Genomic DNA, 16,877 nt, shown 5'->3' with positions numbered 1-16,877 from the left:
GCACAAACTTTTTTTAAATAAAATTGACATCTTTTTTTAAGTACATCTTACCTACCAAAATCAAATAAAATCTACTTAATAATTCACAAAACATTTGTTAAATATTAAATAAATGTCACTTAATTATTTTTATTTTAGAAGTTAGATTTATTTGAATTGTTTAGGTAAAGTATATTACTATTATATAGATTTTACTTACTGTTTGTTACTTTCTTTAACATGGTTGTATGGACAGACACATTTTAGTGTATAAATGGTATTATGAAAAAAAATTCATTACTGACTATAAACTTGATTCTCCACAGAAACACACACAGAACTGTTTTTTACTTTAAAAATTGTTAGTACTGCAGAGAGAAATACAATAAAATGTGCTGAACAGGGTTCATGTAAGTAAACGCTGATCATTTAAATACATTTCACAAAATTATCATTTACAACAACAACATTTTTTTTATAAATATTAGGGATGTAACGATTCAATCACGATTCAATCGCGGTCCTCATTAAAAATGCCTGTCTGGTATCGATTCTGAATCGCAAGGCTGCGATTCTTTGTTTTATGCACAGCCTGTGCCTGTATTACGGCATTTGGTCAGTAGGAAGTCCTTATCAATCTAAAATCATTATGAGTCGGAGTCGTTTATAACGTGCATTTACACTCTTATATAAAAATCATTCAAAATATTCTTTCTTATCATGAAAATACCTGAAACAATTTGAAGAACAGCGTATAAATATTCCTGTGTAGACATTCCCTGGAATAGCGTTTGTAATGCTACTTCTTGTGTGGCACAAAGGGAGTTTCTGCATGAGAGCGCCCCCTGGCGTTTCGGATGTGCCGGGATTTCACCGTAATTCATTCAAATTCATTCATTGAGAAAACGCGCATTTGCACGATTAATCGTCACGCCCCTAAAAAATATAACAGCTTAAACCTCTATGATATTGTACTAACAAATATTTAAGTAGTTAGAGTTCTTATCAGTTCTTATGGTGCATTCACACCAGCCATGGTAGAGGCCGCAAAAACGCGCTATTCGCGCGTAGTTGGATGCTTGAACATTTGTGTTTACTCGCTTCATTCGTGCGTGAAAGCCGTGCATGAAATTCTAGTCGATCGAGACATTTTCGCGGAAATTCACGTCATGGGAGGGGCTTTTTGCTTTTTTCGCTGAGACTCCGCTCGCATCCTGTAATCACGTCACTACTACAGCAGGGTCCTGATTGGTTAATGCGGCGCGAAAATCTGCCGAAGTTCAACATTTTCAACTCGCGCGTTTCCCACGGCAAAACTAAATTTGCGCGGAACGCACCTACCGTGCCGTAGGATGCCTAATTGCGTCTTGCATAGACTTAAAGCAACACCAAAGAGTTTTTTTGACCTTAAAATAACGTTTCCAAAAAAGTTTCAGTGGTTCATCCACTCAAAATAGGGTGAATGGCACTTTCACATTCGCTTTGAAGCCCTCTATCGGCCAAAACCGCTCTAAAGAAGTTTCCAACCATCGTGTAGTGGTCCTGTAGTTCGAGTGAAAACTACAAAAACTTGCTTTACGGCAGACCTACAATCCAATCAGAGCCAGCTATGCTGCAATATTTACGACAGTGCTAATGAACAATTACGCTTCTAACCTGTAGGGGGAGCAAAGAGCAAAAACTCTTAGTGTTGCTTTAATGCTGCGTTCACACCACACGCGGTAGAGGCGGCAAAAACGAGCTATTCACGCATAGTTGGATGACTGAACATTTGAGTTTACTCGCTTTATTTGCGTGTGAAAATCGCACGTGAAATTCTAGTCATTTGAGACATTCACGTGGAAATTTGGGTCATGGGAGGGGCTTCCGCAATTAGACTGAAATTCCGCTCGCTTCCTGTTATCACGTCACTACTGCAGCAAGGTCCTGACTGGTTAAGTTCAGATTTTTCAACTTGCGCGTTCCCCGCGCCAATGCTCCATCCGCGCCGCAGGATGCCTAATCGCGTCTTTGCATTGACTTAACATGTTAATCACTTGCGCTTGCCACCTCTACCACGTCTGGTGTGAACCCTGCATTATTCTGTGAAAAAGCTTAAATAATCAAAATATTCAGATGACGATTATTTCGCTAGATAAGACCCTTATGCCTCGTTTGGGATTGTTTAGAGCCCCCTGAAGCTGCATTAAAACTGCTATTTGGGTCCAATAAAGTCTATTAATCGGAAAAAAATACTGTAATGTTTTCCTCAAAAAACTTAATTTCTTCTCGCTGTACAAAGAAAAAACTTAAACATCTTGGATAACACGGGTGTGCATAAATTATCAGGATTTTTTATGAAAGTGGAATATCCTTTAAAACTTGTTTTGGTGTCTCTAAGGTAATTCCCATATGCTTAATGAGGTGCGTACTCTTTCCATCCATTTTTCTTAGTGTAAACGCTGATTTGATGTCAGCATTAAATTACATCTTCACAGTAGTTTGTAAGCAGAACAAGGAATACCTATTAGCAACCAACAAAACCAACCATGCATGACTGTCGCTTCAGGCAGCATTCAAACAGTTAAAATAACTTCATACACTGCTCTGAGTCTATAAGCTGCATGTCCACAAGCCACAAGAAACTGCTCCGCATCCGAGGCTCGACTTGCAAAATGATCTCAGTTAAAGAGTAGCTACTGCCAAAAAATATGAACCCTGAGAGCATGGCAAAAACAATTTTGTAACCGTTTCTGGTTTATACAACTTTCATCATCTCGAGCATAAATAGTCACTGTGGAATATAGTGCTGCTTTGTTTAAACAGCACTTTTAAAACTGTGACGTCTTTGGTGTGTCTCAAGGCTGCACTGCATCTGTTTATCATGACTGCTGCATTTAAACGATTGAATAAAGGTGAATACGTTCCCATTTCCTTGCCGTTTGTGAATATAATATTGCATCTTGTGTATCTGCCCTTCTCTGGTAACTCACCCGCAGCTTCCCAAAAGATCAAACTGAACTTAAAGCGCAAGTTCAGCATTAGTAGATACTGGATTTACCTGGTAAAGGTATCTCTGGTTGAACTGCTGCATGGCCCCTTGTAGTTGACTGCGCTGAGACTGCCATTGCTCGTAGTTGCGCACAGACTCGGCTGTGGGTCGCTGCCATGTGGTGGTTCTGGTGTTGTGATCCACATAGTAGAACCTACCACGCTGATCCACACGCTTCTCCCAACTACAACACCAAGAGAGGGGAGTTAGTATTTAACATCCACTTATAATAACCAAACCAAATGTTTGTGCATGCATGAAAGTTTCCCAACTTATTAGAGATTTTATTTCCTGAGTCATGGTGGATACTACTTCTTGTAGTGAATCACAATTTTAGATGCATGTTTCCTTGAGCTATTAGAAACGCATTTAACAAGTGAAGGCATGCAAACCAGTAAATGTATAAGTTAATTTATTGCACTGTACCAGAGTTCATATGGCATAAGCCTAGTTCAGAAAACCACTTTAAAACAAACTGTAGGTAGTGTTAAACAGGTAAAATTGGACATTAACTCCTTTGATAAATATGGGGCTTACAGGAGGTGAATAAAAGTAGTGTTTAAAGAGGCAGATACACACCCTGGTGGGAGGGGTCTCTCCCATGTGGTGGTCTTTGTGTTATGATCCACGTAGTAAACTCGGCCATGAGGCAGAACCCTCTGTTCCCACCTGAAAAACATTAATAGCATACTGATAATGTTTCGTGTGTCGATTGAAGCACCCAGACTTTTTCTTCAATCGTTTCTGTCTCACATACCCAGTGGGTAGAGCATCAGCGGCACACGTCTCTGTAGTTGTACCGCTTTGTTCGTTGCTAGAAGGAGTCTCTGTTGCTGGAGGCGGGTCTGTGCTGTCGGTGGGGTTTGAGCTCAGTGATGGTGAGGACGGAGGAGGACAAGACAAGCGACTGCCGTCTATCCCATTTGCGGTCGTCTCATCTTTAGCTGAGCAAACAGCAACAAGAATTGATTAATAATGAATTGTCTTACAAATCAGAGAATGTTAAATAATAAAACTACTGAAATGTACCAATAAAATGTTTGATGTGCCATTCTTTATTACTTATTATTCTATTAGGAAATATATTTGAATTTATCCAAACTATAAGAGAGGATTTGTTGGTTGAACATGGGGAGGTGGGTTGCCTTGAGATTTGGGGTTAATCTGGTTCAGAGGTGTTAGTTGGCACAAAGAGACAGGGTTGACACTGGGTTTTGGGGCAACCGGGTAGCTTAATTTTTTTAGGTTGGGTAGACAAATATTTTTTACAGTCCATGTGCTCCATTCTAATCTATATTCAAAAATAGCCATTCTTGGTATTTCAGTGTTTCCTATGCAAATTTGTGCTAAACAAACCACACTTCATTTTGGGATGCTTTGTTGTGACCGGGATTTTTATTCAACGTTTAAACGTATCAGTAGCTCAGTTTCCATTAGGAATGGGAATCGTTTGGTACCTCATGATTTGATTCAGAATTGATTCTTGGGGTCCCGATTCGATTCAGAATCGATTCTCAATGTACCAATTAGCATATTTGTGACGTCATTATGTCACATTTGCGCTTTATGCCAGACTAGTGTGGGCATTTTTGCTACTTTTTTCTGAACTGTCATATCTGTATTTTAATGCAACTAAGTGCTCAATAAAGTCATTCTTATATACATATATTTTTTTGTTTCTATTGTCAGACATTAAAACCAGTAAAAAATTAAACGTATAAAATGAAACGTGACATACTAGTTCAATATGTTTACAGGCAGTAACTTCCACACACTGACAAATCGTCTAATCATCATCATAAACGGTTTCAGCAGTAACAACATAAACAAGCGGCTTTCGTGGTCAACACGTAACTTCTGGTAAACTCTAAGAATACGCTAAGAATAAATAACAACAAAGTCCTTTAAACGTAGTTTATTTATATAACAAGCAAAATAAACAACACGTAGATTACCTCGGAAACCAAAACATTTGTTATTTTCAACAAGGTATTTGTTCAAAAGTTCAGTTTAGCAACTAGTTCTCGCGTGGCAGGAGCGTTGCTAAAGCAGCAGTGCTGCTAGCGTTTCGGCGTCGGCTCTATTTTTGCTGCTCTGCTCACGCTCAATTAAAGTGACAGTGCATTGTTTATGGTTTAAATGGTCGTGGATTGACGCGAAAAAGTGTAATTTTACAATAAAATCATGAATGTCTATAATTGCTTTTAGGTTTTTTATGTCTATAATTGTGTTTTGTGTCTATATCTGTCATTACACGGACCAGAACAGCACGAAAACAATGTGGATTAAACAAATCATAGTTATATAAATTACACTGACCTTCAAAAAGCGTCTTGAAGAGGTTTTGCTCATAAATGCATGTAAAATAATGTAATATGAACTTGAGATTTTTATACTGTTATTTAAACTGCACAGTATGCGCTGCAAACGCAGCCGGTGTGAAAGCACAATGGCCACGCACAGCAAACGCTCTCCTCACGCGCTGCTCACGCTACGCATACGCGCTGCTCACGCATGCGGTGTGAAACCGGCGTAATGATTAACTTTTGCAACTATTAACTATTGTCCCTTATATTGTAATTCTAATATAAAATGATATGTTTTTTGTGTATGTTAATTTTTTCTGATAATCAAATGGCCCCATTGGAACAACATGATTTGAGTGTTTAATCTAAGCACAGTAAGTTGTTGTATTTGATAATGGGTATGCATCTCACCAGCACTGCTTGAGCATATAGCGTCTACAAGTCCTCCATTCAGATCTCCATTAGTGAGAGATGCTCCTCTTAGGTCTGCTGGAGAACCTCCCCGAGAAGTCACTGAAGAATGACCTACATATCTGAACGCAATTCAAACAAAATTCATACAACATGAAAACTGCTTATAAATACTGTAACCAAATGATTGTCAGTAAAAGAGTAGAGGATTATAATGAGAAATATGTGCTGACCGTCCACGAGGGCTGCCGCTGCTGGATGTCTCATCGCTCTGTGCCCTGCGCAGACTTGACCTGCTCGAGTGAACGATCTCTGCAAACACACAAAATTACTTCATTTACACAACCCATGCACGGTTACAAACACATCAATATTATAGTATATACATAAAGTATAGGGGTGGTTTCCCAGACAGAGATTAGACGAGTCCTAGACTAAAATAAATGTAAGAGCTGTCCAAACTGAAAACAACTTATCTAAAAATACATCAGTGCCCTTTGTTTTGCCTCAAAATGCACACAAGTAATGTTTTTAGCAAGACTTGTTTGTTAGACTTCCTAATTAAACTAAGGCCTAGTCCTGGTTTAAGCTAATCCCTGTCCCGGAAACCACCCCATACATACATAAAAACCAAGACCAAAAGTGTATAACCACATTGAATGTTTTGGATATAAAGCAGAAACTTAAATTAAAAAAGCACGCCACAAAACTTTAGTCAAAAATAGTTGGCACTACAGAGTACTCATGTCCAACGTTTCTCACACCTAACAGCTGACAACTCCAATATGAGTGCCAAATTTCATGCAATTTTCAGCATTTTAAGAGCCTCGAATACACCATAGCAACACTATGTAAGGTCACAGTCTTACATCAGCTGTCCCGGTAAGTTTGAGCTTTTTTACTCAGTGCATTCAAAAGCTTTGAGACACGTCCTTTATCCTTTATTTAGCCATTGAGATATTAAAAATATATTCATCATTTTGCATCATCTTGACATGTTTATAGAGTTTGGTGACAATCATATGAATTCCCTAGGTAGATTTAAGTTCACCCGAAGGCACTTTTCACAAAATCCAAAATGGGCAACTTTCTGTTGGGGGAAAAGTTGCTTGGGTCAAAGAAAACCAAGTGTTGTACCAAGTTTCATAAATATTATATATATATATATATATATATATATATATATATATATATATATATATATATATATATATATATATATATATATATATATATATATATATATATATATGAACCAAGTATATGTGCCCTCCTGCCACGGCCATGTGTTAACTTGACTATGACTATGCCAGAGACCAAGATGTGTGTGCCAAATTTAATTTCTTCAGTACTTGGACTCAGTCCTAAGTTGTATTATTACTGCCTTGCATCTGAAATTAAATTTTCTACAACTATTCATTTTCTTGGCATCTTATGGCAAGTCATGTATGCGTTTTTCCAGTTTTGGAAACTTCATAAGAGTCATTCCAAACGCAGCAAACCTAAAGCTTTTATTATATATAAAACACCAGTTACAGTAATAATGTTCGAGTTTAAGACTTAGCAAGAACACGTTTAAGCCCAAGTTTCTGTTTAGTGAATGTGTGCGTCTTTACTCAGGTCTGTGCTATACAAAGGCCTGCTTATGTAATGTGTGTGTGTCAGAAAAACTGCCAGGGGAAATGAGGGAAAACATTAAACTAACAACAGCGCCTTCAGAGCGAACAGAGAATGCAAACACAACTCACATTACACATACCCCAACCTTTATCCACTGCTGAGGGTTAAATACAAGCTGACACACTGAAAGAACACACTTCAGGCTTTGACACACACACACACACACACACACACACACACAGAGACGTACATTCACACATCAGTTTATGAGTGGTTGCCCTCTCCGGGTTTAAGAGTCGATCACAGAGCCAATTGTTCTGGCATACGGTAAAAAAGACTCACTTCTCCAAAACTGAACATTTACATCAGGCAAGCTAATTACTGCATTTGTGTGTGTGTGTGTGCGCATAATGAGACAAAACCATTTAAAACACTTAAAAACAAAAATGAGGAACATAAACAGATTTACTGAATAACACAGAATTAGGAAGGAAGCATTAACACACTTACAGTGGAGTTCATAACAACTTCATTAAAGTTTAAACAAGCTCTATAGGAAGCATAAACACAAAACATTCATGAAAAACAAATTTAACCTCCTCACTCAACCCTAAATGTATGACTTACTAGAGCTGATCACAAAAAAAGTTAAAAAATACATTGCTGCAAATACAGTCTGGGTTCCCCCACCTTAGTTAACTTCAAATTCAAGGACATTTCAAGGACTTTCCAGGTCCAATACCCTCAAATTCAAGGAGTAAATGTGGGGACACATTTCAAGTGAGAGCAATGTTACATTGTGTTTTCTTTAAAGATACATTGTTACAGTTCCCTTTCAAGGGAACTTGTGCCTGCGTCACTGCGATAAAGCCTCCAAGGGTAAGTGCGTCTGAATGTGTATATCAAATTCAACCAATGGTGAGGCGTAACGACAAAGACAGGGTGACGCGGAAGCCAGGAAGTATATCGCTATCTGAAATATTGCCAAAGACAGCGTTACAGGGACACAGGAAGTATGGAAAGGGAGACGCAGCGTCTCGTTCCCTTCTCAGGGAACAACAGTTACATACGTTTTCATGTGTCAAACACAACTATGCAAAAAAGCATTTTGGTATGAATCAACATTCGCATACAGAAGATATAAGCAGTTAAAGCGAACAGTTTAGCACGTGTGCTTAAAAAGTCTAGAAGTTTTATGATATTATCCTACACTACACAGGGAATAATATGGATTTTTTCCAGAAAACTTCTTGCATAAAATAGATTTAAGCACTTTCAATGACCTGTATCTATGTGTGTATATTTTTAAAATTGCCCCAGGGCCTTACATTTTTTCCCCTGGATTCACCAACTTTCAAGGATTTCAAGGACCCATGGGAACCCTGCAACTAGTTTTAACAAACATGCCTTACTTAAAAGCATTCTTTGTGTGCATTTAGAGGCAAAACAAAGGGCACTGATGTATTTTAAGATAAGTTGTTTTCAGTTAGGACAACTCTTACATTTTTTTAGTCTAGAACTAGACCAATATGTAAGCTCCAACTTTTAACTGTTTTAAACAGCCCAAATAAAACATGGCTGGGTGTCACTTTTGCTACTAATATTTAGTCATACAAAAAGCAAGATCGGATACATTTTGATGCTAAATATACACTGCCACATTAACACTGTTGCTGTTAACCTACAATACCAGTGATTTTGTTCAACTCTGTCTCTAAATTTCACTTTCAACTTTTACCAAATGTTCACTGCATGTTCGACTGCATTTCTGTCTCTATGCATTTCGCCGTTACATTGCTTGGAAACTAAAGCTTATGCATTACTATAATAACGCAATATAAAGTGCCACAGAGCGACGGCTTGTGGTGCCATCCCAAAAAGGGAAAAAAATCCCTATCGCCCACATTCTCTGGATCTGTTCCACATCTGTGAAATGATCTGCTTGTTGCGACAAGATCTGCCGACTCTGAAGCCGTCTTTAAGAATCAGATAAAATAATACATGCCGAGAGCATTCGGTTAATATCATAATTTCATTTTTGACAAAGGTGGCTTTTAGCGGTTTTCGCATTTAATCTCCTCTCCCAGTGTACCGTGGGAGAGACACTGCATTATTTGACAAAAAACTTAATCAAATGCAACAACTCAAAACACAAAAAGCTAAACATGTCACATATCTTTGGAAAGCTGAAATTCTTGGGATTCGAATGATGCAACCCGTCGTAAGATACAATCAACACAGCAGGTACAATGTGTGTCATTTTTAGGCATTTTTTTAGCCTTTTTCGGGAATGCTTAACGCGAACACTTTATTTTTTGTTTGTTTAGATTTGCAAAAAGCAACCCATATCACCACCACCTAAGCTTATTTTTTATTGAATTATTGCTTTATGGTCCCGATGAATGTAAAAGAGAGAAGGTTTGCGAGTGGCCAGTAAACCCACTGACCTCTTTGGATCTGTTTGTCAGCTCTGGGCCAAGCATTAAGAGCACACAGGTCTGTTGTGAGCTAAACCTCCTCAGGTCAGAACAGATCAGAGTCTTTCCATCCATCCCACCCCCCGCTCACCACAACCTCCTCTCTTTCTGCATTTAGATTAGGTGGAGTCGCAGCCAATGCTCTCCTGACTCGTGAATGTGGATTTGTTCATGCTTTCTGTGTTCTGCGTGTGCTTTCCATGAAGTGTTCATGTGTGTCTGTGAACAGAACTTACTGTCTGAGGCAGCGTTGCCATTGGGCAAGGATCCCAGATCAACAACCAAGCCGTCCAGACAGACGTTGAGCTCACCTCCTGCTACAACTGAGCCTTTGTTCTCTGTTTGTAGAACTAGACTGAGCTGAACGTTCTCCACTGCCAGTCAAAGAAAAGAGAGAGAGAGAGATATCTGTAAAACTTTATTTATATGGTGGTAAATGCATTTTTACATAACATCACAGTGTGCAGCTTTTGTACTACAAATATAACAGTTTGCATTACTGTATTTTATGCATGATGTAGTTTATAAAACTCTGATTTGATTTATTAACTTTGTTTTCTTCATTGATGCCTTTTTTAAAGGCCATCAGGTTTTATCTGAAGATTATGAAAGAAGGATGAAAGACATCTCCAGCATTGACCATGTTTTCCTCCAACATATACGATATCATTACATGGTGTTTTATTTAACATGGTGCTTTTAAGTAATAGTTTTGTATAGATATGTGAAAACAACTCTTACTTTTGCCATCATGTGTTCTTAAGGTGTCCAGTAAATCAATGGTGGCGCTGCCCAAAAGCTCTTTTCTCAAAGTGTGACAACTCCACAACTTCAGGTCCAAGTGACTCTGAGGAGTGACGTTTCTGCATAAAAGATTCATTCAGAATTTAACAAAACCTCTGTATGATCACCATCACTTTAATGCTCAAAGTCATGACAGACGTGCTTGTTTATCCATATTTTAATTAAACATTTCTGAGAAGTTAGCTTAAGACTTAGATGCCATACAGCGTGAGGTCTTCATTCCACTGTAACTCGAGGTGTCCCGTGCGTTTGCCTGTTTTCTTTGTTTCGCTGGTCAGGCCGTCAGCGGTCACCTCCACGAATGAACTCAGACGAGAGTGACGACTGGGCAGCTTAGGTGACTGAGGCTTTGCTGAAACCACTGACGGGACACAAAAGAAATCTTAAAAATTCCTAAATATGGATTTCTGCTGTTTAAATTATAAAGAGTGTTTATGGTAATGAATTGCACAGTTTTCCATTTCTATATAGCTGGGACTACAAAGACACATTTGTTATGTAATATAATTGTATAAATATTATCAACATATTACACATTTTGTGTAAAGTGGGTTAGATGAATGGTTAAGTCTCATGTAGTTTAAGTATTTTGTAAGATGCCTAAATGTAGACCCAATTTCTAGGCTATAATATGCATTTGTCTTTTTTCCATGATCGTAGCACCCCCTTGCTGTGGACGGCTAGCAAAAACACAATGTGACCTGGTGCTTATTTAAGACAGACACAAGTAAGATTAGTACTAACGTAGTGCTTATTTATTCTATTCACACCATAATAAAAAACCTTTATTCCCTCAGAAGTAACTTTCTACTAAAAGATTTATAAAGCAGAAGCTACTGTATACGGGAACATATCATTAAAAAATCATCATATACACTGTAAAAAAAATCCGTAGAAATTTCAATGTTATTGCAGCTGGGTTGCCGGTAATTTACCGTAGATTTACATTTATGTTATTTACTGGCAAGAGTTTGTTTAAAGTTAAATAAATTTTAAATATTAACAAGTCTTTATCTTCACAGAATAAAACTATACAATAACAGCCTCATGCAAAGCATTCTGGGAATCAGAAATCATCATCAACCTTTTTCTGTTTTTTGCTTCAGATTTTGTTTCCCAGAATGTTTAGCTTGATGCTGTTTTTTTAGTTTTACTCTGTAAAGACAAAGACTTGTAAATGTTTAATGTTCATTTAACTTTGAACAAACTCTTGCCAGTAAATAACATAAATGTAAATCTACGGTAAATTACCGGCAACCCAGCTGCAATTTCTACGGAATTTTTTTACAGTGTAGCTCTTATAAGATCTTATGTAATGTGAAGGATATAATCCTGTGTACTTACAATATTTTTCCTAACTAAACAGGTACCTTTACCTTGATGCAATAATAGCAGACCTTTAATAATTTTTTGTCTGCTCCATTGTCTGGTCTGAATTTGGTGGGACATTGTATGTTTATGTCATGCGTTTAAAAATATTATGTAACATGTTTGGTTGCATGTCAAAGCGTAAAGAAACAAATATACTAGTAATGGGTAACACTTTAAAATAAGATAGTATTTGGCAACATTATTAACTGCATTAGCTTACATATAGAAACTGTGTGAACTATGTAGTTTTTCAGCATTTATCAATGTTTGTAAAAGTTAGTTAATTTTGCATTAACTTATGTTAACAGTTCCAACTTTTTGATTAGTAAATGCCCAAATTTAACTATGTTAACAAATACAACCTTATTATAAAGTGTTACTATGCAATGCAATAGAAACTAATTACTTCAACTATAAAGTTTTAATGATTTATTTCAGCTGAATCATTGTATATTTATTATTTATTACTATATAAAAGCCAATTCTTTTAATATTTGCAAATATGATGTCTGTATAATACAATTTGTACACTAAAAATGTGTTCTTATTTGTGACCCTGCACTGAAAAAAATGGACTTGGTGGGTCTTTGAATTTAAATAACATAAACATGTATATGCAACACAAAATATTTATATTCCTTGTGTAAACATAATTTAATTGATTAGGATGAAAATGTTTTGTTTGAATGTAAAATGAACACATTATTCTCACATTGATTAAAATTGATTGAATTGAATACTTAAAGCAATAAAATTGAGTTTGCACACAAAATGGCACCTCCTGAGCAGAAGGTGGCAGTAACGCTCAATGAAAAGGACGTCAATCGCCATAAAAGAAGAATAAACATCGTTTGTTTTGGGCGCCAAAATGAAGACTCAGCAGCAGTCAGTCAGAAGAACTCTCTCAGACGGACACCACGTTATTAAAGTAAGTTCTATTATTTATTTATGTTCACTTTATACGTGATACATCTTTACTAGATAGACAGTTTTTTTTAACAATATGTAGCCATTGCAATGACTTGTAGTAAAAATTAGTTTGGAGGATGTTGGTGGAGTAAGTTAACGTTACAGTCAGTCAGTCAGTAAGTGTAAGGCTCATAAAGAAAAACAGCGTTTTAAAAATGTCAGCTGTATAACGTTATTTCACGTTTGGTAGTTTTATCTGAGTTGAAAACTGTCAGATTTGAGTTGACTTTTGAGGCACTTTTTACTCAGTTGTTCTGTGGAAACGTGTCAGGACAAATTAAACGCTAACCAAAAGTTATTCTGTCCAGAGTAACGTTATTCATGTAAGTAATTTACCAGATGATATCAATTGACTACATTAATAATGACATTGTATGAAACAAACTGTCTGCTTAATCAGATGAACAGACCCGCGTCAGTTATTCGTGACTTCACTACGCCACGAGCAACACTTGATTCTATTGGAAAAAGCTTTTTTAAATGTCTCGCGTGACGTCTGGTATATTAACTGAAAAAATTGCTTTGAAGTGCCACACCTTAAAGCTGACGTTTTCAGAAGAGAACCTTGTTGTTTTAAGATCTAATTTTGTCCAAAATTGCGTCCTATGACAGATATAATACTTATTTCATTATTGCTCTGTGTATGTGTGACCTTCATCATTTGAGGTTGTGTGTTGATTTCACCTCTGAATATTTCCTCTTATAGGTCCATCATCCTTGCACACACTCAAAAGCATTGGTAAGTCATTCCTATCACTGTTTTACTGCTGTTAGGAGCTAAATCTTATTTTTGTAACTAATATACATGTATTATTCTTTGACTCACAGTACTCAAATATACAATGGTTGGTTAATTTGTTTTCAGATAAATGCTGAATTTAAAAGAATCACTACTGTCTAATGTTCCTGCATGTCACCTGGACCTACAATCCAAAAACCTGATGAAGCTCTTCTATCAGAAAGGAGGACAGCTAGCAAACAGACTTCAAACAATGAATGATCAAATGACAGAAATAAGTAATATAGATTCATAGACATAAAAATGTGTAAACATTGTTGGAAGTACAGAAAATGTAGTATGTTTTAGTTACATCTTTTGGCACACGGGTCATTAAAACACCTGGGAAGATTTAAAGGGGTAGTTCACCCAAAAATAAAAATTCTCATCACTTACTCCCTATCATGTTGTTACAAACCTTTATAAATGTCTTTGTTCTGATGAACACTAAGGAAGATATTTTGAGGAATGTTTGTTCCCAAACCAATCATAAGCCCCATTCACTTCCATAGTGGGGAAATATAATACTATGGAAGTGAATGGGGCTCATGAACAGTTTGGTTGCAAACATTCCGCAAAATAAATGTCTTCCTTCGTGTTCATCAGAACAAAGACATTTATACAGGTTTATAACAACATGAGAGTGAGAAAATGAGATAATTCCCTTTTGCTGTGATTGTTAGGTATGGTAGCACACACTCGAAATGTGGCCTCTTTATTTAACTCATTCCAGTCTAGTAAACGCGCACACACACCTGGAGCAGTGGACAGTGCAGCTGCCTTGCTTTGTAACCCATATATTTGTAACCAATTGTAATATGCTGTGGCAATGCACATGGGTCTGTATACTTACATTTATATTTGTTTGCATTGTACTAATTTCCAATGACACTTTTATTGTAACAGTAACATTTTTCTGTTTCTTTAACTAAATTGGTCTGTTTTGTACAGGGCATGGATGAAGTCAGCATCAGTGTGGTCATTTGAAGACACCACTGTTGGGATTTGTGCTCTCAAACAACATGCTTCTTGTGATGAAGAAGAGGATCTTTGTATAGTCCTGGAAGCCATGAAGGTGTTGCAACATCGTGCCATGTTGTTTGAGCTGATGTATGCCTTAAACCTGAGCTATCCTGATCTCCGCTTTATTTTTGAGGAAATCCAAAAGATTTTAATGGAACTGCATTGAGCGTAACTTTAACGAACAGTTTCTTTCAGTGAAAGGATCAGAAAGACTCATTTATGTTCCTTTTATTTATCTTTTTTAAGTGTTTTCTCTTATTAAAACATTAACAGTTTGCTGCTCAGAGTTGATTTTGGAAATGGTTGTTGTATTTTGTTTTTGTTGAATCTTTGATTATCAGTTTATACAAATGCTGTAGCTCTGACTTTCTTAAGGATTGATATTTTCCAGTTTGTAAATCCATTTAAAAAATAATAGTACTTACTGTTTTGCATGTCTCTTTGGAATGCAGTGTTTGTGCTTTAGCACTTCTAAATCTACTGTGATAGTAACTATTTTAAACATTTGGGTCAGTTTTACAGATGGGGCTTTTCCTAGTCCCAGACTTTTGCAATGCCTTAATTTGAAAACATATTGCACTGACATATCTTGACATATATCAGTGCCATTGTTTTGTCTCAAGATGTACTCCAGTGTTGTTTTTGTAATGTAGGTTTGTTTGTAAACTTTTTTTTTAAAAAATATTCTAATATAACTAGGGCCTAGTCATGGACTAATCTACAACCTGTCTGGGAAATTGCCCCTTTGTATGTACTGCATGTGCTGATTGTTGTAATAGTTATTGACTGTTAATGAATTAATGTGTAGTGATTTAAATTAATTGATGATCTGAAAGCAGTGGTTTGCCTCAATATCACTAAACATTTGTTCAAAACTCTTTGCTTTTTATGCCAATGCAAATGTATTTTGTATTTAAAAAAGAAATAAATAACATTTGGATAATTATGGGTGATTATTCTGGGGCCAGAGACATAATGAAATTGCTTTAGAGTTACATAATCCCATAATATAAGCATTAAAAAAGCATGTTGGAATTACAGATGAAAATCTAGTCCCCTTACATAATAAAATTACTTAAACATTACAAAATAAATGTGTTATAGTAAAGAGAAATAGCACTTTGAGTCAACATATTTATATTAGACTACTTAAAACAATTAAAATGTTTTGGTCTGACACATAAAAATTAAATGAGGAAAATTATGTTGGTTTTACACAATCGGATTATGTGGGACCGATGTACACATTAAAATTACGTAAATTGAAAGGATTTTTTTTTTCAGTGTGCCTCTGAAAATCCAGCTTATGTTATTTTTGATGATTAGCTGTTTTATTACATAAAATTAATCCTACATGATGTTAAAAAAATTCTGTAAAAAATAACCTTAATATCTTTAATATTGACTGAGTAAGGTTGTGTCAAAGATTAAAATCAATGTTGAAATCAATTATTAAAATCAAACATTAAAAAGTAGTTGGCCTTATATTATAGTAAGGAGGTCCTTCGAAGAAGTAAAGCATCCTATTTGGGGGACCTTGCTTCATAAACCCATGAAATCACACAATTGTGTCATTTTCTGCCGAACTATTTACATGAAAACTCCTAAGTAATCACAGAGTCCTGACATGAATCACAGTCTATCAATCAGCTTTCAATTTTAGTTATTATTCATAACACATCGACCTCTACAGGACACACATCACACTGCAAAAAACCATGATGCTGCAAGTTCATGAGTCTATATCAGTCTATAAATCAGATCTAATAAGATCGGGTCATTGAAATGACATGCATCATTTTGCATTCATAGGCATTATGTAAAATAAAAATAACTTGATACAACTATGACATATGTCACTTTAATATATTGTGTAGTGAAAGCAAGGACAGCACTCTCAGTTCACTTACAACCTAGTTTTTAATCACCAACAACTGACTTTTCAGGCTAAATGCCCTTCTAAATCGCCATTGCATGCTGAAGAAGTGCGTTTAGACTGAAACGTCCATTGTTGGTGATTAAAAACTAGGTTATAAGTGAACGGAGAGTGCTGTCCTTGCCTAAACTACACAATATCACCATATATGAGGGATTCAGCACACAGTTCA

General features: G+C 36.4%; 1 protein-coding gene across 1 annotated transcript in view; it reads right to left on the bottom strand.

The window, feature by feature from the left end:
• Positions 1-16,877, bottom strand: part of wwp2 (WW domain containing E3 ubiquitin protein ligase 2) — a 41,873-nt gene that overhangs the window by 21,196 nt on the left and 3,800 nt on the right. The window contains exons 3-10 of the mRNA XM_065297895.2: positions 10,833-10,989; positions 10,566-10,687; positions 10,061-10,198; positions 5,961-6,039; positions 5,728-5,849; positions 3,768-3,954; positions 3,590-3,679; positions 3,020-3,194 (exon numbers count right to left, since the gene is read on the bottom strand). Of these exons, the coding sequence (XP_065153967.2) occupies positions 3,020-3,194; positions 3,590-3,679; positions 3,768-3,954; positions 5,728-5,849; positions 5,961-6,039; positions 10,061-10,198; positions 10,566-10,687; positions 10,833-10,989 (1,070 nt within the window). The remainder of the gene's footprint in view (positions 1-3,019; positions 3,195-3,589; positions 3,680-3,767; positions 3,955-5,727; positions 5,850-5,960; positions 6,040-10,060; positions 10,199-10,565; positions 10,688-10,832; positions 10,990-16,877) is intronic.

This window comes from Paramisgurnus dabryanus, chromosome 23 (genome assembly GCF_030506205.2).
Source record: "Paramisgurnus dabryanus chromosome 23, PD_genome_1.1, whole genome shotgun sequence".
Lineage (NCBI taxonomy): Eukaryota > Metazoa > Chordata > Actinopteri > Cypriniformes > Cobitidae > Paramisgurnus > Paramisgurnus dabryanus.
This window is presented reverse-complemented; position numbering and strand designations above follow the sequence as displayed.